This window comes from Clinocottus analis, unplaced genomic scaffold (genome assembly GCF_023055335.1).
Source record: "Clinocottus analis isolate CAN_PGR_092001 unplaced genomic scaffold, fCliAna1.0.p SCAF_19, whole genome shotgun sequence".
NCBI lineage: Eukaryota > Metazoa > Chordata > Actinopteri > Perciformes > Cottidae > Clinocottus > Clinocottus analis.
This window is the reverse complement of record NW_027175920.1, coordinates 3,045,196-3,072,959: the sequence shown is the minus strand read 5'-3', so window position 1 is coordinate 3,072,959 and position 27,764 is coordinate 3,045,196. Positions and strand designations below refer to the sequence as shown.

The 27,764-nt window shown below is 42.0% G+C and overlaps 2 protein-coding genes across 12 annotated transcripts; both read left to right on the top strand.

The window, feature by feature from the left end:
* The first annotated feature begins 207 nt into the window (after positions 1–207).
* Positions 208–21,126, top strand: rnf157 (ring finger protein 157). Of its 11 annotated transcripts, XM_068583359.1 has the most exons (20): positions 208–1,033; positions 3,835–3,953; positions 6,699–6,817; positions 7,358–7,507; positions 8,431–8,548; positions 8,668–8,734; positions 8,814–8,857; positions 9,480–9,527; positions 9,655–9,726; positions 9,899–10,058; positions 10,720–10,832; positions 10,925–11,154; positions 11,618–11,720; positions 11,860–11,968; positions 13,125–13,339; positions 13,443–13,505; positions 13,564–13,633; positions 16,867–16,977; positions 17,980–18,014; positions 19,068–19,156. In XM_068583359.1, exons 1-19 carry the CDS (start codon positions 946–948, stop codon positions 18,012–18,014), a joined length of 2,034 nt encoding a protein of 677 aa, XP_068439460.1. In that variant the 5' UTR covers positions 208–945; the 3' UTR covers positions 19,068–19,156. The 11 variants fall into 11 exon arrangements, with proteins under 11 accessions (XP_068439460.1, XP_068439457.1, XP_068439462.1 ...); XM_068583356.1 differs by lacking the exon at positions 17,980–18,014 and having other exon boundaries at positions 209–477; positions 19,068–21,126; XM_068583361.1 differs by lacking the exon at positions 16,867–16,977 and having other exon boundaries at positions 209–1,033.
* Positions 21,127–21,196: 70 nt separating this feature from the next.
* LOC137789629 (5-hydroxytryptamine receptor 3A-like) lies at positions 21,197–26,423 on the top strand. The gene is made up of 10 exons (XM_068583363.1): positions 21,197–22,510; positions 22,975–23,135; positions 23,230–23,274; positions 23,369–23,478; positions 23,941–24,110; positions 24,207–24,367; positions 25,026–25,236; positions 25,330–25,494; positions 25,721–25,800; positions 25,921–26,423. Exons 1-10 carry the CDS (start codon positions 22,471–22,473, stop codon positions 26,137–26,139), a joined length of 1,362 nt encoding a protein of 453 aa, XP_068439464.1. The 5' UTR covers positions 21,197–22,470; the 3' UTR covers positions 26,140–26,423.
* Positions 26,424–27,764: the final 1,341 nt, after the last annotated feature.

Here is a 27,764-nt window from a genome sequence, read left to right as displayed (position 1 = left end):
TCTGCTGGGTAATGTAGTTTGTTTGCGCCGTATCAGCCGTCCTCTCTGCACTGCAGTCAGCGCCACTCGCACGTTCGACGTAGGAAGGTCACGTTCCAAAGCGGGCCGGCACTAACTGCTGCTGGGGAAAGAGAGAGAGAGGGAGAGGGAGAGGGGGAGAGAGAAGGAGAGAGAGAGAAGGAGAGAGAGAGAGGGAGAGAGAGAGAAGGAGAGAGAGAGGGAGGGAGAGAGAGAGAGAGAGAGAGAGAGAGAGAGAGAGAGAGAGAGAGAGAGAGAGAGAGAGAGAGAGAGAGAGAGAAAGAGAGAGAGAGAGAGAGAGAGAGAGAGAGAGAGAGAGAGAGAGAGAGAGGACTGCGCAAAAAAAGGTCCGGATTTGTGACGTCATGGGGAGCCTCAGACCTCTTTGACAGGCTCCAACAACCAGAACAGCGCCGGGGATGTGTGATCGACATCCAGCGGGCCGGGCGATGTCGATGGGTACACGGCCGTTTTGAGTCACACACACACACTCTGGAGATTTTTTTATTTTTTTTTTTCTCCCTCGCTCAGATTGTGCGACTACCGCCCGCCATGCGAGCGCCTTCTCCTCTGTTAAAGGGACTACAACGGCAGATTTTTTCTGCCTCACAAACGAGTCGTTGACCAGTTGTGTGTGTGTGTGTGTGAGTGTGAGTGTGTGTGTGTGTGTGCGTGCGTGTGTGTGTGTGTGTGTGTGTGGTGGGGGTGGAGGGAGGGTGGAGGTTGGATAAGCAGCCCGGAGAACAACCACTAATCCAGCCAGGACGGTCACATTCACGGCGGGGCTTGGACCCGACAGAAAATGGACAGGGCAACGGGAACTGGATTAAATGCGAGGGAATAAAAGACACTAAAGGTTCACCGGGAAAAAAGCGACCCTGACGTGTTATGCCCGTTAATCCGCGGGGACTTTATATGTGACTGGAAATGGGAGCTTTAACAAGCAGACAAAACATAGGCGTGGAAGAAGTGGACATTCCGTCCAGCTCGGTGTACCGTTATCCACCGAAATCTGGTAAGGTCAGGCTGACTGGGAAATGCTTTTAACCCTCCAATGCGGATGATTTATCCTGTGCTTTTAAATGCATGTGAGAAGTAGACATCGCCATGAAAACCATCATCACCTCCTTTACCTTGTATCTGCAGGCCTTCGGGCGTTAGAGCCTCTAACCTGGAGGAGCTACCTGTGGAGAGCACAGTGCCTGATTTCTTATGTGTTGCCTTTCCTCCCATCCTAACAGCTTTAAATTGTACATGGCCTTTCACTTCATCTCTATGAATTACATTGGATCATGTATTCTAAACTTCTGGCACTGCAGCATTGTTGAATTGTCCATGGAGAGAACTTGACAACCACACAGGGACATATACGAATGCATTTATTGATGTGAATACCCCTTTTACAGACAGTTTTTCATTTTTATCTATTTGCAGAGTGTCAGATACATAATGATATATAACTGGGATCGGCTCTCATCGTGTTGCATCTGTGAGCATCTCACAGGGAGCTTGTGTTGATGGCATCTCTGCTGCCTCAGTCTGTCTGTGAAATAAATAAGTAATGATGGAGCCTAAGGGGATGAAAATGAAAAAATACAACAACATAATCATTAGCAGTGGAAAAATGTACAGTGTGTTCAGTGTAAAATATATATATATTTGGTTGTTGTGGAAATAGAGCTGGAACCAATGTTTTTTTTTGTGGTTAATTTCCCTTTTAGTTTGTAGATTTATTTATAATACAAAATGTCAGATTAGTGGAAAATGTCTGAGAATGTCCCAGAGCTGATATTGATGTCTTCAAAGAGCTGTAGTTGAGACCTATAGCCCAAAATGTTGACTTTATTATGATAATGAACAGAGAAAAGCAGAAAATCTTCACATTTTAAAATAAATAATTTGAGAATATTTGTCATTAGTGCTTTGTAAATTAATTTAATTCAAAGATTCTCTGATTTAATTAATATATACGTGGCAGCCAATTCGGTACATATTTAAAACTGTCCACCATAACGTCCCAGAACACAGTGTGACTTCACCAAATTGTTGGTTTTGTCCCAACAACAGTCCAAGACGGAAAGAAATTCAGTTCATACTCATAGAAGACTAAAAAAAACAGTGAACCAACAAAGTAGAAACCTTTTGGTGTTTTTGCATTAAAATAACTAAATTTTCTGTTGATTAACTCATTTGTTTCAGCTGATCAAAACCCATCAAGAACCTGTTAATCAATGTTTACTGATAATTTAGTCAGGGATTTTATAATCAGAAGTTTACACTATATTATTAGTGTACCACTGTTTACTTAAATAACTCAAACACTGATGCATATTTTTTAGAGATGCTTGAAAGGTTCTTGTTGATACTAAACTTCAGTTATTGGCTCATAAATCAACCGAAGCTCACGCTCTGAAACCCAGCTGACCTGTCTACTGGACCTCCACGCTGAGTTCTTGTAATATTTCCCCTGTGTGACGTTTTCTGATTGCATCACCGTGTTTAGCTCCCCCACCAGGCTTTGTAATCCAATATTGCCATCACAAAATTGTATTGTGAAAAAAATAACGCAATTGCTTTTCATTTCTATCGTAAGTAAAGATTGGAAGTAAATGAAAATCTCTCACAAAATGAGGCCTGGAACCGAAGTCGAGTTTTATTAGGCTATTTTCTGATACCGTGGTAATATCTTAGCTCGATGGCGATGGAGAAAGGATGGAGGGGAAGAAAAGCGGTTGAGTTGTGGCTTCTAATACCGCCCCTCTGAACATAATTTAGCTGAATTTGTGACACAGGCTGTGTGAATCTGTGACATAACGGGTCATGGTGGTGGTGGGAAGGGAAGAATGGAGGTGGCGATGGCTGCTGGGGAAACCGATCTGTCAGCCCCAGTTCCTGTTTCTGGGATCTGGTGACAAGGCCTCAGCCTCACCTGCTGTAAATAATAATAAGGTGATGAACAGAGAGCGAGAGGGACAGAGAGCGTCATCATCGGGGCTTTTTTTAGCCCGTGATCTATTTTTCTCTAGTGTGAATGGCTTTAATTTCACAGCATCAGAACCTTTCCTCCTGATGCCAGACTAGATGTCCTTCCAGCAGACACACAACCTGTCCAGCATGTATTTAAAGCCTCCAAACCACCATTACAGTCTTATAATATGAGCTCACCATGTGATTAGACGGCAGAACGTCTATTTAGTGTTGTGGTCGCTGACCAACAGTCTTGGTAAACAGGTGGACAAGCTGCTAAACACCTAATAACAAGCTAACGTCAGTCAGAATGCCCCCACAGAAACCTTTTTCAGAGCTTTGGTCGTCTTCAAATTACAGAAGTAATTTGTAGTTTTACCTGCCACTTGCACTAGAGTATTTGTGGATAACGCCGCCAGCCAATTGTCAGTCAGTAGTTGGACCCTAAAATTGAATTTTCTTCTAACAACATCTATTTATTCAACTTGTCCATGAAACCCGAGCCTGATAATTAGACTGTGACATTCCCTTTATGCTTCACTATTTGAATAGAAAAAAAAACAAACAATTTGTTTGTAATCTGTACATTTGCTTGATGCAATTGTTAGTGCAGAGATCTGCTTTATTTTTTAATTCATTGAGGCAGAAATATGATTTGTTCAAGGATGAAAATACATCCTTCATGGCTTATAATATTAACTACAATGCTTCTTGCAAAGAATTTTCAAGACACAGATCATGAACTAGCACAGGTATGATTGACTATCATTAATATGTTTTTCAGGAGGATGTGGTGTTTTTTTTGTTTTACGTGTGTTTAAAAGTGAGTCTCTTTTTCTCTCTGTGCAGGCAGTTACTTCGCCAGCCATTTCATCATGGGAGGAGAGAAGTTTGACTCCACCCACCCGGAGGGTTACCTGTTTGGGGAAAACACAGACCTTAACTTCCTGGGGACCAGACCTGTGGCGGTAGGTGTTCTCACTCACAAAGAGCGGGGTCAAAGGTTAAGAAATCCACATTTTCAGCTCAAGTTTGACCCGGCGCTGCTCTGGAGCCATATGAGCATTTTAAAGAAGATTTCACGCACTTGTCTGCCTAAAAGTATTTTTTTCCAAGATTAAGAACACAATGTTTTTTTATAGCGATTATAACCATTTTTATGGATAAATTGTGTCAGAAAACAGTGAAAAATCATAGAGGGCAGGGTGATTGTCTCAGAATTGTTGTTTTTTATTCGACCAGCAGTCCAAAAAAAAAGATATTTGGAGAGAAATCTGAAGGGAAAACTGCAAATTCTCACATTTGAGAAGAACAAAATGGCACTTCTTTTTTTTGGCAATTTGGCTTGACGGATAACATTAATTCAAAAAATGTTTTCGCCTCAATTGAGTCACTGGTTAATCGACCAAAAGCTGAAGCTGTCTCTTCATCACCTACCAAGAATTGATGCATTGCAGCAGCTGTGACTCCCGCGGTGGAATTTAACAGGCTTTCAGACTGTCACTGATTGACATTCATTTCAGCGTCTCATCCTGTCAAACTAATTAAAAATCGGAATGAGATTCTGCTCGCTCCCTCGTTCAGAGAGGCGGATAAGCGGCGTTTCCTCCGGAGGGTTCAACCTAATCGTGAACCCGGAGGTCACTAATGAAAGCCGTGGATCAAAAAAAAAAAAGAAGCTCAAGTCAGGAGAGGAAAGAGATGATTTGTCGCAGACGGAAAGGCTTGGAGGGAGTTAAAGTTTTTGACGGAGGGAATCTGATATGAACGGACTCTGTGTGCTAATCTCAGTCGCGCTGCTGTTTCAGTCTAGACCGGGGCTAAAATTAGGAGTGCAGTTTTTCTTCCGATTATGTGGGTGTTTATAATCCTCCTATGGGCACAGGATGCAGCTGGTGATTTGTGTGTGCGTGTGTGTGTGTGTGTGTGTGTGTGTGTGTGTGTGTGTGTGTGTGTGTCTGGAGCTCTACCAGCGTTATATAATGTTTGGTGGTTTTCAAGCAGATGGTGCCATGGAATCATAAAAACCGGCCGCAGTTGTTGTGTTCTCGGTCTCCTGCACCGCTCTACAAATATGATAATGGCCGGGGCTATATTTAGGTGTTTTCAGAAGCTCTTGCATCAAGCACATAGATTTACAAAATAGATTTTTTTATTTTTTTGCCATGCAAGCGGCGATGGCGGTCAGTCGGTCGGTCGGTCGTCCACCACTTTGGTCCGGACTGAAATACCCAAAACAGCTACTGGTTGGATTGCTCTGGAATTTTTTTCGCATACATTCATGGTCGCCAGAGGACGAAACCTGTTGACTTTGCATACAGCAGCATGATGAGGTTGATGTTTTGGGGTTTTAGTGGAATGGATAGATTATCAAGTAATTCTTCTTCCTCTCAGGATGAATTGCAATAACCACTTCACACCTGGAGACTCTAGGTGTGTGAGCCAATGGGAAGACAGAAATATCCCCGGGCATGAGACGCACGATCACGTCCTTTACCGCCAAAAAAGGCTTCTACTTTTACAATGAATTTAACTCCAAGTAAGCCACACAAGGAGTGAAATGTTTACGTATTACTGGGCAAATATAACTTAACCGTCACTCTTTTATAACAATGTTTGTATCCAACGTTAACATCGTGGGGAAAAAGTAGGATGGATCCAATTAATGGCAGTATCAAAGTGAATTTGTGCTGTTTCAGATTAGCTTGTTGTACAGTATATGTTGATCTTGTGTTTGTCAGTTCGGTGAATGTACTGGGAAGGTTGTTTTTTTAATGTTTTTTAAATATACATGTTCCTGAAAAAAAACTACTCACCTGGATTTGAAAAGCTTTTTTAAAGTCTGAGCATGTGTGTGGAACCGTTGCTCTCACGATTCTTTATACATTATGAGGACTCGCAGAGTTTCCTGTGAGTTCCCTAATGAATGGTCCTTTTCAGCATCGTGTGTGTGTGTGTTTGTTTGTGTAGTTTACAGGCGTGACTCCCGCTGAGCCCAGATGTGTAATCGTACTGAATATGGTGCCATTCACAGCCACGCAAGCACACTTACATTCACACAAACACATGGACAGATGAGGGCTTGTACTGGGGAGGTATCTCACCACATCCTGCATGCTTCTCCCCCCCAGTGATCCTCAAACCACCTCTCCTCTTACGCTCAGTCAGCAACTTCCAGCTTCAAACGCTGTGAAACACATATTGGGTCAAACTTGAAGGTTATGTGGAGATGGAGATGTAGCACCAGGGTTTTTATTATTGTTATTTTTAATCGCTAAAGTTTAGAAGGAAAAATTAGAAGAGAAAACAGTGGAAAGAGGTCATTTTCACTTCCTAATCGTCACTTCATCTGGTCCTTAAAATAAAGACTGCTTGACCCTGAACTGTTTTACCCTCCTGTGGTGCCTGCGTGTGCAGAAATGTGCCTAAACGCCGTCTGAGGTGTCGGCCCCGTCTCCGGAAAGATACAATCTGGGCAGATTTTTTTTTTGCTCTGGCTCAGCACTTGTCAGCACGGATCTCACTGGTGCTGACTAACCGAAACACTTGCGTTAAGGTTAAACCGGGAGCAGCCGTGGTCATTGTGTAACCCTAAATTCCCTGTGGTTAAGGGAAGAATGTCGGGGCGGTTTCAGGGAAGATGAATGCCACTACGCTCCAGTCTCATAACATGTGTTTTACATCTGTAATATATTTTCCTTTTTTGTTTTCAGTTCCCGTACGCAGCCCCTCCACCTCAGGAACCAGTTAAGACGTTACGAAGCCTTATAAACATCCGTAAGGACACGCTGCGGCTCGTACGGTACGCACCTCGATCCACCGAAACACACACGTAAGCCCTCGACACACCACTGTCGCACTTCATGTGCACTGAGCTATTTAAAGACAACAAGCCTCAACAGCTAACTTAAGGGATAGTGTCATGCCATTCATGTGTTTGCTTGTAATTTATATTTACTCCTACTACTACTTGTTTAGGCCAACTAATAAAAAAAAACAACACAATAAGGCACGACAACATCCAAATCCAATTACAAAATTCAAGGAAAAATGAAAGCACAAAATGTCCCTTATCCATAAAAACAGCACAAACACACACACATACATAAAAATAATGCTGTAACAAACGATACAAGTATGAAAAGTGATTAAAACAAATGCATGTTAGTTATTGATTTTACATGAAGACGCTGAACAATAAATAAATCCACCTCGTGCCGATCATTTCTTTATAATTATTTAGACTTAAAACACCCTATAATTGGATTTCATCCCTGTTTTTTTAAACGCACACTCCCAATGACTCAAAAACCCCTTTCCTCAAAAGGAAATAGATTTTGATCCTGCTTCAATTTCTGTCCTGTACTCGAAGGTGCAGCGAGGACCTGAAGCTGCCGGGTGACGAGGAGGCGGGGAAGAACAGAGCCTGCTACAACGTAGAGTTCACCTTCGATGCCGACACGCAGGTGGCCATAACCATCTACTACCAGGCCATAGAGGAGTTTCACAACGGAGTGCCAGTGTAAGTGGAAACACGGTGAACAGATGTCAAAATATTTTTGACAAAATCCAATCTTTTTGGTCGACGTCTATATTTTTCATTTTGCTGATCCATCTAGTTTCAATCACAAGAATTTGCCTGTTTCTCTGTGTTTGCGTTGAGTCGGTTGTCTTCAGTTTGCAGCTGTTTTGCTAAACATTAAACTGTCTGCAATCAAGAGTCTGAAATCACTCTAGAAAAGCACAAAATACTTCCACTCGAATGTTGAAAATGTGTCATTTATTTTGGCGTAATATCTTCAAATGTTTTTGCACAGTTTGTCGACAGCAGGTGCATCCTTAAGCGCTTCCGTTGTAAGTTACTTTACTTCGACAAGTGTAATAAGAGAAATAATGTGGAGTTGATCTTTCCTGATCTTTGTAGTCCGAATCGGTATCAGCAGATAGAAAAAATTGAGCTATCGGTATCGTATTAAATCATTGCATTGATAGTAAACATCAAAAGAGGGACATCTGCTCCCTTTAGTCATCGTTTAAAACGGAAATACAAGCTAGCATAGAAGAGAACAAATTGTTTTAATTATTAATGGAGACGCTCATAAGTTATGCCACCATGGTCTTGCATATCTTGTGCACATCTTACTTTATACATCAGCATCTGATGCATAAAGCTCTGTCTGTGACTCTATTTCTGTTCAGACATGCAAGCGGACGATGACAATCCTGCGCTTCACATAACATCTTTAAATACGTAAAGCAAATGTATTCAACACTTGTAACTATCCCATTCAAACAGAAATGACAGCCTTGTATGTGTTGCATTTGTAATCAACACATGAATCACCCACAAACTGGAGCAGCGACCTCCTGATACAGATAAGATGACTGCTCCGTCATTGTGTATTTTGTGCATTGATTGACAGTATCTGTGCGTTTTTCCTGCAGTTACCTGCCCCAGGACGGCTCCCTGCAGTCGGAGACGGTGCACTTCAAGAGGGGAGTGGGCCAGCAGTTCTGTCTGCCTTCACACACCGTCAACCTGAGCGAGTGGGCCGACGAGGAGGTGAGCAGCTTGTGCCGGTCGGCCGGATACTGAAACACATGCCCGAGGCCGAGCGGCGCTGGGGAACCAGTTTCTTTTTTACACATAACTGCAGATAGAAATGTGCTTACTCTCCGCAGCTGCTGTTCGACATGGACAAAGAGGTTTTCCCGATGGTGGTGCAGGCTGTTGTAGACGAGGGGGAAGGTGAGTTACTGTGTTTATCACACCGACGTGAACGGAGAGCTGCAGAATATTTAAGCAACGCCGTGTTTTATCTTTACAGAACATTTGGGCCACTCTCACATATTGCTGGCTACGTTTGAAAAGGTAAGAAAGTCTCTCTTTAGGGCAGAAATTTGTTGTACAGACATCGCCAAATCAATTTATCAACAGGAGATCTTCAGTAGCTATTTTGATAATTGGTATTTCAGCAAGAAAAGTGACTTAATCGACTCACCGAGCTCTTTTTACTTGTGTTTTTATAATTGTAAATGTAATGTATTTGGGTTTTATATAATTAATAGTAGTGTAAAGACTAATACAGCTGAGTGTGGTGATGAAATAAATCATTATAAGAGCCTTGATTACTAAATGCTTTCTTGAGTTTGAAACCTTACATATTGTGTATTTTGTCATCAAAACAATGATGGAAGACATTTATTTAAGAAAAAACACGAGCAAGCGATTATCATTGGGACTATGACAGCAAGACAGGCAGAAACATTAAACATTAATTTGAAATACCTCTAAAAAATGTAGTTTATAGATAACCAGAAGCAGAGAATATCTCATCTCAAATAAAAATATGACGTTACATGTCATGTTATCGCAAAGTTAAAACTGATCTCTGACCTCAAATATGAATACGTAATTACATCAGAAGTCCTCTACACATCATTATAGTCAAGTATCAGTCGAATACAAACACAGCTGTTTTTCTCTTCTGCAGCACATGGACGGGAGCTACTGTGTGAAGCCTCTGAAGCAGAAACAAGTGGTGAATACACCAGTTTTTCTTTCTCCTTTACTAAAACATTATCTTTAATGTTTTTGAAAGCCAAAGATACACAACTCTCATTACCCCTGAACCCACAAGTCATTCTGTACTATGTTCCCCTCCCCAGGTGGATGGAGTGAGTTATCTACTGCAGGAGATCTACGGGATAGAGAACAAATACAACAGCCAAGAATCAAAGGTAGACATCAGACGGCGAGAGAGCTTTTCTTTTCTTTCTGTCTGATCCTCTTTGAGCGAATCAGAAGTGTCGTGACAGAGTAGTAAAAATACATCAGTGTAACTGTCTGCCTGTGGCTTGACTGGATGAAATTAAAAAATGATCCCTCCCGACACCTTTTTTTCATCTCCAGGTTGCTGATGATGAGATCAGTGACAACAGTGCTGAGTGTGTAGTGTGTTTGTCAGATGTGCGAGACACACTCATCCTGCCGTGCCGACACCTGTGTCTCTGCAACGCCTGCGCAGACACGCTGCGCTACCAGGCCAACTGCTGCCCCATCTGCAGACTGCGTGAGTTCCCTCCCGCCATGAAGAGAGATGTGTTTTATAGCCACAGGACCATTTTTAGACGCAATAAATTGCGTTTTTGTTTTTCTTTATTTAAGGGGAAAATGGATGTTTGCTTTGGTTTCATGCAAAATCGATTCGTAGCCATTCCTGTACAGAAGCAAAAAAAAAAAGGACATTGAAACAATAGCCACTGCAGCTGATTCTTTACCGCTGAATGACCACCGCAGCTGAGAAAATCCACTGAACTAAAACATCTGGGAAAAGCAGGTTGTTTCAGCAGACGCAAATTTAAAGACGCATTACAAAGTTACCTTCAGCACCACGACACAGCCAAGAAAACAAGAATATTTCCCCGTTCTGTGTCCTGCAGTCGGCTCCTGCTTATTGTTCTTTACTTTTTGTGGCTAGTAGCAGCTGCTGTAGTTCATGACTCATTTCATTTTTGTTGATGTTGCGCTGATAAGATCAGGCTTTTATAATATTTTCTCACAAATGGTCTTCCTGGATGAATACATGCTCGTATTTCCAAAGGCTCTCTCGGCCAATGTTCAGCAGAAACATCAAGCAGCAGGAAACACTTTTTTTTCCCTCTTATTTTACAACACTTTCGGCTCATTGGCCTGTTTTATATTAATTGTCATCTTGTTGTTTTTTCTATTAGCGTTTAGAGCTCTGCTGCAGATCCGAGCCATGAGGAAGAAGCTAAGTCCTCTGTCACCTACCAGCTTTAACCCCGTCATCACTTCACAGACCTCTGACTCGGAGGAACACTCGGTGAGCGAGAGCGGACCCAGAAAACCCCCATTAAATATGAGCTAATGATCATTCCCAGTGCACTCACCGGGGTTTTATCCCCTCGTTTGCAGGCGTCGGAGCACATCCCTCCAGGGTACGAGGTGGTGTCTCTCCTGGAGGCCCTGAACGGCCCTCTCAACACCTCCTCTATGAATCCTCCTCTCAACTCCGGCCCCGGCCACGTCTCCGGCGTGCTGCCCCCGTACAGCAGTGAGCCTCACCCGGCGCCGGCCCGCTCCCTCTCCCCTCTCGACCACTCCAACTCCAGCCAGGGACTCAAACTCAAGAAGAGTGGTTCGAAGTGAGTGTTCGAGACAGTTAACGTTGACTGGGATAGCCCATGTCTTTGGGAGAATATTATGAAATCATAGGAAATTCAAAAAAAGATCTGTCTCCGACATCTGGAGTCACTTGTGTCGATGAAAATATATTTAGTGCTACTTTTGTGTTTATTTGTTTTTAGCAAAAAGTAAATGGGGAGAAAATGTAAAACAGCTACTTATTATACGCTATAGTTCCTCACTATGATAAAGAACATAACTTGTCGTTAACATATAGACAGCTTTGTTCCCGGCAGACACAAATCTACGCCTGTTTGCCTTGAAATTAATATTTTTGTTAGCGGATTTTCGTTTAGTTTTTTTGGATCATGTCCACATCCTACGAGAATCGTTTGTTTGTTTTTTAATTGTTCTTCTCTGTGTGTTTTTTTTACATCAAAACCCACTCACGGTTATTTTTATCCACCGTGTTGTTTATCTTAGGTCACTCTCCCAGAACTCCTCTGTGCTTCCTGAGGAGGAGGACGAGAAGTCTTGCAGTGAATCTGAGGCCTGCCGCCACAAACTCGCCGTGGACCAGCAGGAGGTGTGTGTGTGTGTGTGTGTGTTAAACAAGAGAAAATTACATTTCAGTGTGGGATACATTCAAACTTCTAACGGTTGTGGATGTTTGGGGGTAAATGTGGTGTTGTGAGCTCTTCTCTTAACTCTGCGTTGTTTCACAGAATGGAGTGACTCCAGACAGCGAGAACCTGACTCTTTCCTCTTCTGGAGCAATCGACCAGTCGTCCTGCACGGGAACCCCGCTCTCCTCCACCATCACCTCCCCTGAAGGTACACACACGTTTGTCTTTCTCTACTTACCCAAAGCCTGATGCCAACCAAGTCATAACCTTTAAACCGCCCTTTGAAGTAGTGGGAGCCGGCCAAAATGTCCTCACTAAAATGGTTTGAATCGGACATTCGTCCTCACAAAGACAGCAATGCAATTCTAAGTAGCAGTGAAAATTGCATTGACTCAAATCACTTTCATTTCCAAAAGACAAAATGTGTTTTCATCGTTTTTTCTTCACATCACATCACATTAAAGGCAGCAGCACGAGGTGAAACATGCACACAGAGAGATCTCTAACGCACAATGAATACATACACAAAAAATATTGTTTAATAAACAACTCAAAACTATAAATAAGCACATTTTAAGTTTCTAAAACATTTTTTGCTTTTATGCTGCGACCGGGAGATGCTAAAAAAAACTCCCTCTGCTGCATGGAGCATTTTAACATAAATAAATCATAAACTTTCAACTTTAAACCATTTTACATTCGTGCAACTGCATCGGATTCTGCTGGATGGATTTTCTGCCCAAAACCGGAAGAGAGGACTGTTGATCCAGCTGCAATGAAAAGACTCTGTGAAATGTTCACTTCAAACATGTTTATTCTCTTCTACAAAGCTCCTCGTGCTCCCGAGGAAGGTCTGGAATACATTTCATCAAAAGAAGATGGGATACTCGGAGATAAATCTTCCACTTTTTAAACAAATACATGTTTGTTAATAAGCTTTAGAAGTGCTCGTAGACATACACTTTAGAAAAGGTCACGTTAGATGCGTGCTAAGTGACGCTAACCGCTCCAGCGCCGTACTTACTGCACAGACAGTGTTATCGATCTCTTCATCTAATTCCCTGAAAGATAGTGAATACGCATATTTCCCATAATGTAGAACTATTGCTGTAATGTGACAACGAGACAATTGAAAAACAACACAAAAAAAACCTTTATTCTTCGCCCCAAAAGGGCAGATGACCGCTGAAAGGCCGATCATCTGCTGTATGCGTGTTCTGCTGTCGGTAATTCTGTGAGAGCAGGGACTACTTTCTTTTCACAAATGGTGCAGATCTTATCCGCGGCAACCAGGCAAATAAAAAAAAACAAAAGTCCTCCGACCCGGAGCCCCACCGTGATGTGTGTCTCCGTCTGTCCGTCAGACCCAGTGAGCAGCAGCCTGGTCCAGTCAGTGATGTCCATGGCCTCGTCCCACTCGCAGCACTCCCACATCAGCACTGACACCATGTCCTCCATGTCAGGGTCCTACCTGGCCGGGGCCGAAGGCGAGCCCGAGGGGGACGAGGGGGGAGATGCTGAGGGCGAGGAGAACCAGGACGCCCCCATGGAGAGCCGAGGACCGTCGCAGCAGGACGGGGTGAGGAATCTGGGCGATGGAGGAGAAAACTTGCCTGTAAGATCCAGAAATGTTTCATGAACACGTTGGACTGTCTCCCTTTTGGATCTTTTCTCTCATTCAGGAGTTTTCCCAGGAGCCAAAGGAACAAAACTACTCGGTGGCCGTAGAGGAGCAGGACTCAGAGGTGAGTAATACACTCATTTCATGTATTTATCTTGAACTTTTATTTAAGTCTTCAAAAGCTTCTTTCCTGTTTTCTCCAGGGAAACGATGTCACGGAAGAGGACTGCTCCTCCCCGTCCAATGGGAAAGGTAACTATGGTGAACATCCCTCACCTTTCACCCCTGACCTCTCCCCCCCACACCCCCTTTTGCATTTTGTTGCTCTCAGGCCATGTGAAAAAGAAATGCACCTTTTCATACAAACTATACAATATGGACCGAGGGGTCGATATTGTTGCTGTCTGTAAACTTTTTCGAATCATGGCTGAGCATGCAAGTAACGCGATTCCCTGTCAGCTGTTGTCCTCTAGAGGGGGCAGTCCCTGTCAAAATGCATGTGATGTGATGCTGCAACCATCGCAACATGGACTATCTGAACTGGAGTGAATGGCTTACCGTGCAGTATGCGTGCACTAGAACTTCAGTCTACTTCACAGTGAAGGCCGAGCTCCCCTAAACCCTAATTAAAATACTAAATTATTCACAAAATCAAGTGGTTGTCCCACTGTAGTCCTCTTCTGTGGTGACAGTACTGGCTCCTCGAATCAGATTCTAACACTGTGATCAAATCAATAATCAAAGATCATCGTTTCATCCCAACATACTCCTGCTTTAGTTGAGAAAATAGCTTTCAAATTCTGCGTTGCCTCTATTACCTCACAGGCTCATTTAAGACAGGCAGCCCAAATATTCTGCCAGAGCAAGTCCCAGCATAGAAAACAGTCCTTGTCTTTAATTTTGTAGGATAAACATTATATTTACTGTCTCAGGCTGTGTCGCAATTCAGGGTCTGGATCCTCCAACATGTGTATTTCTAGACTAAATATGTCATAACAACGAGACCTGTTTCATTTCAAGAATTCCTTCAAATCCATCACATAAGCCAGCAAAAAAAAAATCTGAAGCTTCTCTCTGCTTTACAGCGAGTTTCAGCTCATTGCTCAGCTGGACGGCTCAAACTACTGCTGTATTTCTGAGAAATAGCCGTGAAAAAAAAACACAGCGCCATACCTGCTTAGTACCAAACAGCCGACAGACTCAGTTCGAGACCAGCGGGCGAACAGAGTGGAGCATTAACGGCTAAAGTCCGGAGCTGTTGAGCCCAACAACAGATCTAAAAGAGAGTTCATATTGGACTTACTTGCTTAGTACCTGCTGGACGTGTAAATAAGAAACAAGTCCTTTATGTCAACCTTACAAGTGATGATTTAATAACTTTGTGGAAAAGTATTTGAGTGACTTTTATTTATATTCTTTGCATGTTTTTACAATCAGTGTTTCTTTATCGCTGAATTTAACTACCGGTGATCACGCAATTACCCACAAATATCAACACATTCATATCGATTGGAGCGCATCCTGTGTCGTTTAGATGAGGTTCTGCTGCACGCCAAGCGACATATGCATGATTTGCACTGCCAAATGAATATTTGTGTGTACACGTGTGTGTGCTTGCGTGTGATTTAACGTATGTGTATGAGTTATATCATGTACGTGTTTCTGTTCTAAAAAGCTGAGCATTTTTATTTATTTTAGCTGCTGCATCACAAAGGGCCAAGTTTCCTCATGCTTCATCTGCGTGTGTGTATGTATGTGTGTGTATGTGTGTTTGTAAGTGTGTCTGTGTGTTTGTGTAAGTGTGTGTGTGACAAAGAAAGAGTGAAAATGTTGTGGTGTACAGAGTGTGTGAGTCAATGACCACAGAGGCTTGAACCAAAAACAACAAGGTCATTAACCAACAGTTTTAAACGTGTATATGTACATTAGTTTCTCTGTGGATTGTGTGAGTGTGTGTGAGTGAGTGAGTGAGTGAGTGTGTGTGTGTGTGACACCTGGGGCCAGACTGAAACAATCTACCTGTGTACCGGAGTTACCGAATGACCTTTTCAGTTCTTTAGGAGACGAGCGGACCTGTGCTGCCTGACAGACTGTGAATGTGCACACGCGCTGTAGGATGTTATGTTTGCATCTGCACCAGCGCTGCCAGACAGCTTCTGTATGTGCCCTGTCTGTGTCTCTGTGCTGAGCTGCCAATCATCCCGTCATCCTCTTCCTCATTAGCACGCACACACACACACATGCTACACACACACACCACACACACACACACACACACACACACACACACACACTCAGGCTTGCTGCAGGCATGAGGGATTTAATTAAACATGTCATATGTTGTCTGGGCATGCCGGAGAAGGCAGAAAAATGCTAATGCAGACAGTTAATGTTCATATTTCTGTCTCATTTGTCGGCTTACCTAATTAATGAGGAAATAGAACAGAAAATCAGAAGATCTTTCGCTCCAGTGCGTCGTGCTTTATATCCGCAAACACTAGTGTTTAGGGAAGAGCTAAGAAAGAGAAAACATGAGCGCAGAGGGGCATTAAAACAACACGGCAGATCATTTTATGTACAAAAAACTAAAATGTATCACAACATCTCTATGTCTTGTATACTATTTCATTTACAGTGTGACTACTTTAGTTCCAGAGAAAGTGGACATGCTGGGCATTTAAAATGTGGTAAATCTGATCATATCAAATCTTAAAAAATAACAGTAAGTCATATATAAAAACCACAATCACGATCTATGTCTATATGAGATGATATGATGTATGATATGATATTGTGTTGTGTTATACTATCTTATAAGTTTTAAATATATATAATAAATGAAGGGTATCAGTATGCTATGCCACCTTTTTTAATTAAAACAACTTATTAACCGATATATTTATGGTCAACTAGGTAAGATGAGCGTTGCTTGTTTTTCTTCTCTTCTCTGTAAACACTATTAGCATTTTGTCATCTTGTCTAATTAAATTGTGCAACATGAGCCATTGCAAGAATCAGATCACACTTGTTGGCTTATTGTTGAATGATTATTATGAGTCCGATTGAATGGAAACGTCTGCACGTCCTCAACTCGATTATGGAATATTATCCGTTAGAATTCATAAAGCTTCAGACTAAACAGATGTCTTGTTGTCTCAAAAGACGTGGACACACACACACACAAACACAGACACACACACACACACACACACATTTCATTTTACAGAAAGTCTTCTAAAGACACCGAACATCATCCTTTTAAGTCTCACATCTGAGTCGGATTCATGGCGATAAAATGCTCAAAAAAATCCTCTCATTTATTATTCATTATTTTATAAATGCCGTTCCAGCATGGCCAACCTCACCCCTCCACCTCTGACACCCTCCCCTCCCCACCCCTCTCCCTCCCTTCCTCACCCTGCCTGTCCCACTCCCTCCCCTGCTGTGCCTGGCTGCTCTTGTTTGACCTTTGCCCTCGCTTGCAGGTGGGCGGAGCAGGTGTCCAGAGTTGGCCAATAACAATCAGGGCGTCGCCCTCTGTGACACGCCCTCTTTGGGGCTGGATAATGAGCAGGCTCCCGACAGCCGATTCGCCGGTGAGTGGCAACCTCTCGAACATGGACCGATGAGAGCGGAGGACTGGGCGTGAGAGTGAGGGGGCGTAAAGATGGGCGAGGAGAGAGATGCAGGAGGGGAGGAGATGTGAGGAAGATGACAGAAAGGGTGCTTGCTATGCTAACATGCTAATGCACATTAAAGCCAGTAAGAAACAAGAAAGACTAAGATGTTTTAGTCAGAGTTTGGGACCAGAGAGGAGGTTTTTGTAGCATCTATGCCCGGCATGAAGATCTGGAGCCTTCTTCTCTTCATCCCTACACTTTGGTGTTGTTCTGGTGCTTCATTGCTTTGTTTCAGTACTGGTTAGCTCTGCACTTTCCCTTCTTTAGCTGAAGCCCTGGTGTGTGTTTCTGTGTGTGTGTGTGTGAGTGTATGTGTGTGTGATGAGTGCAACCTTACCGTGTGTCTGAACGAGCGCTTTCCGCATGCTGTGTTTTCTGTTTGTGTGAGAGAAAAAGAGTCTGGTCCACCCCGGAGTTTGGAGTTCATCTTCTAGCTCCGAGCCGCTTTCGCCAAACATCTGCATCCTCACACCCTTCCATCTCTCCCCCACCCCCCTTTCTTTCCTAAACATCCTCCCTGCTTTGTGACACTCAGCTGGTTACTGTGACGAGAGCTAAAGGTGTCCATTTTTGCTTCGGATTTTCTATATTTTCTTACGTGTTTAATTAACATTTATTTTTGGGTTTGAACTCGCTTGCTTAGCTCTGCATCCTTCTTGTAGCTCTCAGCCACTAAAACCCTGATTTATCATCATCACCTTGAACCTAACGTCACCTCTCTGGTCTTTTATTGTGGATGGTGTGACATGTTTTCTCTTTCCGTGTCGTAAAAGTGTTCTGTTATCTCTCTGTTTCTCTCCTTTTGCCCTCGTCATTCTGCGCATCTTCGACTGTCTCTCTTCCTGGACATTTTCCTCCCCACCCCTCTCCTCTTTCTTTCTCCTCTCTTCCTTCTCTCGACTTCTTTCGGATGGACAGATGAGGAGTCGTGCCCAGTGCACATTGAGGACTAGGTATGGCGTGATGGTTAGATGGTAGATCAGACATCAGGGCCGTGTATTGCAGTTTGCATGAACATATCTGTTTATCATGATTCCTTTTGTTTTGAGATTGTTTTTCCAGACACATACAGTAAGTACAGTAATATCTAAAAACTCTGATGCTTGCTTTGTCCTTGCTCTTTATGTACAGCTTTTATCTTTTCTCAATCGCAGCTCAGAATCTAACTTGCATTGTATTTGATCATACTTTCAATTTGCACAGTCATAGTTGGAATGAAGTAGCTTTCATTGCTGCTCACTTAATACTCATATTCTCCGTGGTCGAGGACCTATCAATAATTCATTTCAGCCCTTGGTGGATATTGATTCGTAGTGCACCGTATCACAGGCCCTGAGGATGGAGTGCAATGCACGGTGTGGACGTGTGCAAAGGGTTATGGAAGAGTCTCATGTCCTTTGCAAAGAAACAAAGTCAAGAGTGTCCAAGCTGCTGGTTTTCTAGTCCCAAACCAGACTGCAGGATGAGTCATCAAATGTTTGAGTCTTTTTAACAGGATGAGAAGAGAGCAGGATACTCCAAATCCCTTTTTGTGACACATATTTTGACATTTTGCAACAGATAGCTAAACACTTAATGCAGAGAGTGGAAATAATAAATAAATAATGGACTGATTTATTAATGGTCCTTTTAAGAGCACCACTTGACCGGCTCGCCAAATATATGTCATGCAAATATTTACAGACGACTTTGGCACATAAACAGTTTGTGCCGGCGATTCTCCAGTTAGCTGTAATTTATGCATAAAAGAAGACGGCTTAGAAAACGTAAAGTAAATATGGCTTTTATGTTCGTTTGATGTCTTCTTTTGAGGAATGTCGGTCTCTTCAGCGCTCCACATTGATCTTTTTTAATCTTTCTTATATTTTACAAATTGCTCTTTGAGTAGAGAAATAATTAGGAAAAAGAGTGAGTCGGTACTCAACTGTGTCCTCGAGAGGTTTGAAGTTTCGCAACACAACCCTGTAATCCTTCTCTTTCTCTCTCTGTCTTCTTCTCTCCTCCAGGTCTGATGTACCTCGGGGGCTACAGGCCTGTTCTGGAGCCCCTGCCCCACCACACCTCCACCAGTAACATCAACCTGGAGGAGCAGGGGCCTGAGAACAGGGACGGCCAGAGTCCTAAACATCCCCGCCGCGGACCACTCATTGTGTAACACACTCGAAACGAACGCACACCAAATCACACAGACTTCTCCGTCCAGAGTCACTACTTCTTCTTCTTCTTCTTCTTCTTCTTCTTCTTCTTCTTCTTCTTCTTCTTCTTCTTCTTCTTCTTCTTCTATTCTTCTTCTTCTATTCTTCTTCTTCTATTCCTCTTCTTCTTCTTCTTCTTCTTCTTGTCCATCTGTCGCCGATGCTGTCGCTGAAACCCGTAGAAAGAGGAGGGAAGAGGAACAGAGGGGAATCACATGTCTGTCGTCTGTGCACTTTTATCTCACAGGAGTTGTTTGTTTTGTCTGTGACCTTACTCGTTGTGGGCTTTATTAGCCTTCTGTTACGTTATTATTTATTACATGTAGGTCTAACTAATGAGATCTGTGTATTGTGACACTATCTCTCGGAAATACCTGCTGCTCCTTTCCTCTCCTCTCCTCTATTACCAGTTAAACAGTCAGGGGCTAATGTGATGGGCAATCTAATTTATTACTAATGTACTTCTTCTTCTTCTCTTATAACCTGTATGTTGAACGACGAGTGTTCGTACACTATTTAAAAGTCAGCTACACCGGACTACCTTACCTTTAGTGAACTAAAACCTGCTGACTCCTCTCTTTGGATCAATGGAGCTCCCCTCCTCAACTTCGCATGCAGCTTTTTGACCTCTGTTGATGTTTTCCTCTCATTTCAAACAACATCTGCTGAACGTGAACACAGAAGTGGTCGAACTTGTAAGGCGGCGGACGATACTGGAACAAACACCGTCCGACAATGAACAAAAACGGACTACAAAAATACTTCTTTACACAGAATGTAGGCCGATGGACGTGGATCTCTTAGAAGGGAAACGATATGGGACAATTCAAATCGTCATCTGAACTGGAATGAAACATGAACTTTGAACCTTAAACTGGTTCTCCAAACACACACACACACACACACACACGCGCGCCATCGTCTCCTTCTGCAGCTCCATCTTAGCATGTCAGTATTAGCGTATTGCAACTGGAAACCAACAAGTACAACCAAGCAATAAAGATGCCGAAGCAGGGTCTCCTGCAGGAGGTGGCTCATATGCAGTTCACACAAAAAACCGTGTTTGCACTCGCCTGTCACATTCAAATCCAGACATTTCATTGTGTGTTTGTTTTTTGTTTTTTTATTACAATTTTGCCATTTCTTTTGTGAGAAAAACATACATATATGTTTATACTTTGAAACCCTGAACGTGAGAGTTGTAGGCCACACTGTGGTTAGCTGGCATTTTGCTCATCCTCGTATTAATATCACCTCGACGAGCCCATTTTCTCCTCGTTTGTGAAGCTTTTAGTTGTTTTGGTTTTGTATAACTTTAATGTATATCTCACCGGTTGTTGATGTTCTCTGTTGTTTTCATTTGTTGCAAAACGCTGTGTTGTTTACTAGAATGTGAACGAAAATTATGAAAAGTTTTACACACGCATAACAAAAACTGAAAAGGGACGATATCGACATTTAATGCACTATTTTCCGTTTTCCGCCGGACGACACACTTTGCGGTGCATGAGGCGATTGTAGAGTAAGCATGTTAGTCTAGGTCAGCCTGCACTCTTCTGTAGAATACTTGATGATGGATCATTGCATACACACAAAGCCGGACCATATCCATCTGTAGTGTTATATATCTGGCTCCCTATTCCCTTGACCTGAACTGTTACGGTCAAGAGGACTGCACTTCTATATCCAAGCTGCAAACAGTCATGTGATCACAGTCCGAATGTGTAGATGAAGCCGTTCTCTGGCACCAGTCTCAGTATGATATCAAAGGAGCGGGTCCTGAAATCTGCAAGACCCCCACTTTTCTAGAACTATGGGTGAACGTGTCAAAGAAAAACATCAGAAGGACAATAAAGTTTTTGCAACTAAATCATAAGAGTGATGTGATGTTTATTTAAATTGGGAAAGAGTCATGGATCAGCGCAGGATTATGTTTGGTTCACGTGGCTGCAGATGAAACGTGGCTCTGAGTTGTTTCCTAACATGGTCACCTTCAACTGAAATGCTGCTTACAGTCATTTTTCAAACTCTGCTCTGCAGCTTTTTCCCACCACAGAGCTCAATTTGTATTCCTGCCGCCGGTATGAATAAGGTCTAATGACTGGAAATAACCATCTTTCCCACAGAAGAAATTCAAGTATTTGTCCGCTTTGCATTTTTTGCATTTGACAAAATAGTTTTTTGTATTTATTTTAAATATATCTTATATGCAAGCAGCAACATATGAAAAGCCCTTTCTCCATACACATTATTAAACAAATTGTCAACAATTTATGTCATTTTCCCCCCAGATTTTTCCCTCAGACATCCAGTTTCCTCTCAGTTTTTGCTTCCCCTTTCCCACAATGTGCCACATTTCCAGCCGGCACCAATGTAAGATTCAGCTTGGCTTGCAATTTACAAACAATACATTTCACACCCTTTTAAGAAGTAAACTACTTGTTTACTTAATTAATTGAGTTGTTAATTTTAATTATTACCGATTATTCGCAGATTTAAAGTTCATTGGCTAAACATTTGAATATCTTTGGGCTTTGAACTGTTGATGAGACAAAACGAGGACGACGAGTATGAACATAAAGATTAGTTCATAACTCCAGTGAGAAAACAAATATCCACAAAAATACAAAACTATTACATAAACAGTTTCTCAGAATTGAAACTGCACCAGCAAAGTCACTTAGTGTCCAAAGAGAGACATCACACATAAATGTTTACTTTGCTTTCTTGCTCGGGATCCCTTTCTATAATGTCATTATCACGTTGTTTTGTTGATCAAGTTCCACTTTAATTGAATTCTACTTTCTCATCCGATCTCTGCATCGCTGCATTTGTCTGTTTTGTTACTTGAAGATTGACACCCACTATCCTTCAGTCTCCAGTGTCAAATACGCTGCGAGCGAGCTGTACATTCACATTATGTCTCCTTTCAGATGGATGAATCCTCTTCACCTGCCGTTCCCTGAGTTATATGATTTGTTACCTTTAATCTCCCTCTGCCTCCAGAGAGAAACCGAGGCCTGATAACCAATTACAAAGCCAGTTCCTGCTGTCCACTGTGGGAGGGGCTTCTCATTTCAGGCAGAGGTCATTAAATCAGCCTGTAGCCCTCGCCAGCTCAAATCAAAGCTTCACAGATTCAGTCTGGTCTTACAGCAGAGACACACACTGGACACAGGGCTGCTGTAACACACAAACACACAACACTATATACATGATGCACCTCGCTTTTCTCCTCCTGATCACCTTCACAGGTAAGACTTTGTGCTTTATGAGCATGTTTAAGGTGTTTATGTGTTTGAACCTTGGAAATCATTTTGGGTTTTGTTTACTTTAGTGTTAGTAGTGTTTTCCATCGTTCCAGCACTGTTTATATTTGTTTTATAAACTGTAAATGTGCAACCTGTGTGTGCTGTCTCAGAGCAAATGTGCAAAGCTTGAACCATAAATGGTCAAAGCCATGACTTCTTTTGTTGACACAAATGAACATTTAATATCAGTTACAGTTATGTAGCATGTGTTGTATAATCAAAAGATTTGTGTATAGACACTTCTAACAAATACAATAATACAAATAAATCAGTATACTAATGAAATTAAATATATGTATATACATAAAAAATTTAAATAAATAAAACTACAGCAGACAGAACTAGGAAACATATTTTCTATTGATGTTTTAAGACAAAACATCTTTCTGATTTCTGTTTAAATGAAGATGGGACGTTCTCTAAGGAAGTGTGTAGTTACCAGGATGTATTGGACTACCTGAACCTGACTGCAGACAACAGCATGTTCAAAACGACTCGACCCGTTCTGGACTACAAACAGCCCACCGTGGTAAAGCTGGACATCATCCTCTTTGCCATCCTGGCTGTGGTAGGTGCTGCATTACCTTGTTAGTGCATCATTCACCTGCTAAACGTTGCCACAGTTGATCTGCTCTGACATAAGTGTGTGTGATTATTCCCAGATTGAGAAAACGCAAACTTTTATTCCTTTTGTCTGGGGGATAATGGTGAGTTTTGATTATTTCAATGAAAACTATTCTACCCCCTGGCTTATACTTTTGGCTCTTATTTCACTGGTAATTTATCATTCATTTTTTCCAGATTTGGAACAATGAACGCATTTCATGGGACCCTGCTGAGTTTTGCGGGATCACTCAGATTTCCGTTCCTCAAGAAATGCTCTGGAAACCAGACCTCTTTATCTATGAGATGTGAGCCTGCAGCACACACATATACACTGTAGTTTAACCAAAGATATGTGCAAAAAAAAAAAAAACTCACAAAAAAAGATGAGATTAGTTAGATGAGAAGATACCACTCACGTACTGTATTTGAGATTGGTATTGGATGGACAGCTAAACAAATGTAACAGGTAAAAAAACAAAGAAAAAAAAGAAAGCAAAGGTTTGGTGAAGAATGAGAGGTATTTATTTGAATCTTATGAACACAACAGCTTTTATACTATTGTTAAAAGCAATAGTAAGCAAACACAATATCATCAGGTGGTGACAGGAGGAAATCCATCTTCTATTCGTTTAGTTAATGAAGAATGTGAAATACCGTTTAGTTTAAATGATGCAAACCATAACATGAACATATTTTGTGTGTGTGTGTGTGTGTGTGTGTGTGTGTGTATATGTGTGTGTGCGCGTGCATGTGTGTGTTTGTCTCAGGGTACAAAAGGATCACGCCTCTCAGAATCCGTACATGCGCGTGTACCATGACGGGACGGTCGTTGCTGAAGAGGCAATGAAGGTGGTCAGTGTTTGTAAAATGGACGTCCACAAGTTCCCCTTCGACACACAGAGCTGCAACATCTCCATTGGATCTGCAATACACGGTCGTGAGTTCACGAATGTGTCGTGCATGACTGTCTAGGGCTGAATCGATGTTGCTTCCACTACTTCCTCTCACTGAAACCTTCTCCCTCTCTCCTCAGTTGACGAGATTCGTCTCCTTCCTTCCTCCAACTCTACTCGGATCACCCAGTTTTCCCAAGAGCTGGTAATGAGTCAGGGAGAGTGGCAGTTCCTCCACCAGACCGTTACCAGCCACAATTTCACCCTCGGCAAAGGAACGTGGGAAACTCTCACATACACTGTACGTACAGTATGTATGTATATATATATATAGACACACACACACACACACACACACACACACACACAGATGGACACCATCTCCCATGTCCTGTAGTATGGTTTCAGGAGATTTGTATGGCAGAGACGCTTGACCTTCCTGCGTTGCAATGACATCATTTAACTCTGATATTTTTTCAGTGACTGTGTGTACTTAGCCTTCAATGGCGAACCACCAATAGGCATAAGTGCTAGAACCTATAGTTTTCCTGACTGAACTCAAGTCGCTCTGTCATACAACCTCTTCATTTCAATTTGCGACCCCGACAACCTTTCCTGTGCAATACTTCCAGCTACAAACAAACAACGTCTAAAGTCGTTCACAAAACCACTAGTCTTACTGGTAACTTAATATCCACACAGCCATCTTTCAGTACTGCAGAGGGACCATGCACAGAAGGCCCAACGATAACCATGAAAGCCTACCTTCCCCAGGCTATACATATGTGCATATACACATTAAGTAATTCAAGAGTGAATTTACTATTCATACTCCACCACGGTATACACAAGTAAAGAAGTCTCTTTTAAAAATGTACTCCTGAGCCTTGAACCCCTGATGATGTCATAATGTTATCATTTGGTTGACCTTGTCTGACCTTTGAATCTATTTTTCTTAGTTCACCATGAAGAGGAGGCCTCTCCTCCATGTCACCAACTTCCTGTTGCCCGTCCTGTTCTTCCTGATTCTGGACCTCGCCTCCTTCTTCATCGCAGACCATCGAGGAGAGAAGCTGAGCTTCAAAGTCACCGTGCTGCTGGCCATCTCCGTCCTGCTGCTCATCCTGAATGACATCCTGCCCTCAGTGTCCCACAAGACTCCTCTCATAGGTACTGACTCACGCTTCAAGGAGCATTCTGCTCACTGGATTTGGATTCATACACCAAAAGAACAACTAGTTATTGTCTGTTTCCTCCTCTCAGCGACCTACTGCATCGTGATATTTGCTCTAATGCTGCTCAGCCTGCTGGAGACGATCTTGGTTACATATCTTATGGAGAAAGACTCTGCATCCCAGGAGAAGCTCAAGCTGAAAGACGACAGGGAGGACAAACAGGAGACAGTCAAAACCAAGAACTGCAACACAGGTGAGACACAGATTTTATCGCAAGATCCTGGAATGGAAATGTCTGGAGGAAGTTTCCTGCCACTGGTTTCTAGTTTAAATGTATAATCTTGAGGTAATGTAGGCCTTGAAAACTCTTAATAACTCTCACGTTAAGTATGTTTTCCACTGCTTTTTACATGCATACTAGTTGTGAATCTTATTTCCTGTGCAGCCACTCTCTTGACAAACCTGCTGTGTGTTTTCAGAGGACACAAAACAAACCCCCTGTTTGTGCATCTGCACAGCGTCTGATAAGTCTCTTGAATTGCTGCCGATGACTCAAAAGGTACAAACATTACAGGTTCAAATAATACATCTACCTGTAAAGAAGTAGATAACGTACACGGGACGATTTTGTCCACCTGGCTTGTAACGAATAATCCCAGCCTACTCCTGGTGTGTGCAGGTTGACAACAGCATTCAGTCAGAAGAGTCTAATGCGTTACTGCAGATCCTGGAGGAGCTGAAGGAGCTGCTGAATATTTTGAATCTGCACCTCGGCTGCAGACAGGAAGGAGGGACGTCCGGCCACTGGGCCGCGAGAATCAACAGAGCTTTCTTCATTTTCTACGTCACCGTCGTGTCACTGTTTCTGTGCCTCATTGTATTCGCATGGAGCACTTAAAAATGTTGAATACTAATACCTTTTTTTTAATGACATTTTCATGTCAACACATAATTTAAAACATTTACTGTACAATCTAGAAGTTGTGCCAAGTACTTTATTTACGGTATTTCTGCAATTTCCCCACTACGGGACTAATAAAGTATTATCTTATTTTATATTTAGTTTGAAATGAAATTTTGTTTCTTTAGTTGAAAGTGTGTAGACATGATTCTGTTGGTAATGATATTTATGTACCACTGATGAAAAGTTGGTCAATTTTTGCAATAAAGAAAACACCACTACAGCCAGTTTAATGCTTTGCCTTTCAATATGATTGTATAACATGTGTAGTGAATAATCCATGTTCACAGTCTCAGAAATTAAAAAAATGTAAAAAAAAAAAAAAATACTTTTGGAAAAAAGTAAAAAAAACATTGCCTGCTTTAAATATATTGTAATCTTTTTGTGGGCTGAATTAAATAAATCATAATAAGCTTGATGTGTTTTCCAATCATTTAAGAAACTTTAAATCTGCATTTAAAAACTCTTTAGCTACAGATACATCAATAGTTGCATTGAAGTAAAAGGCAAAACATGGTTGATATAATTGTATAAATTAATCTTGCCGCGGATTATAATGTCAGTTCCTGCTCTCCACTGTTGGAGGGGCTTCTCATTTCAGGCAGAGGTCATTAATTCACCGGAGTTATGAGTAAACCAACAGATTGGTCAACTTACAACTGAGGTGGGGCCTATCTCTGGACCAGAGTGATGAGCTAGCGGGATAGCTAACGGGATAGCCAGCTAGCCAGCTAGCCAAAGTTAGCATCATCAATAATATGTAGCTTTGTGCCGACAAACTATGAAACATTTGGGTCACTGACGGGCATGGCTCTCCAGCACCATTATATTAATGTTCTTTATCACTTTGTGTTGTGTCTACTTCCCTTTTCAGTTGAGAAGCTACACAAGACTTCTGCTAGCTTTTAGGCACTGCTTTTAAATGCTTTGTTAAGCATTGTCTTCACTTTAGATGAGGTCACAGAACATACTACGTAACTACTTGAATTAACCATGAATGGCAGCTTTTTTACCTAACACTTTACAATTTATCCTATTCATCATCTATGAGTCCTTAATACTTCATTTACAAATGGGGAATCCATCATTTATAAAGTATGAAAACCCAAGCTTATTAATCAAGAATTAAACATTTATAACTATGTTTATGAATTGCCTACCAGTGAGTTATTATTATGTCTTCATGTTGGAACAGTGTGTTTTTATTATGAAGTGCTAGCCAAAACTCTATTGTACGAACATTTTCTCATCATGGAAACTGCACCAGAAAAGTCACTGATCATCCAAAGATTGACTTTATAAATTAGGGATTAATCTGCTTTCTTGCTCGGGATCCCTTTCTATAATGTCATTATCACGTTGTTTTGATGATCAAGTTCCGCTTTAATTGAATTCTACTTTCTCATCCGATCTATGCATCTCTGCATTTGTCTGTATTGTAACTGTGCAGATTGAGACCCACTATCCTTCAGTCCTCAGTGTCAAGTACATCGTGATGGCTGTTCATTCACATTATGTCTCCTTTCAGATGCATGAATCCTCTTCACGTGCCGTTCCCTGAG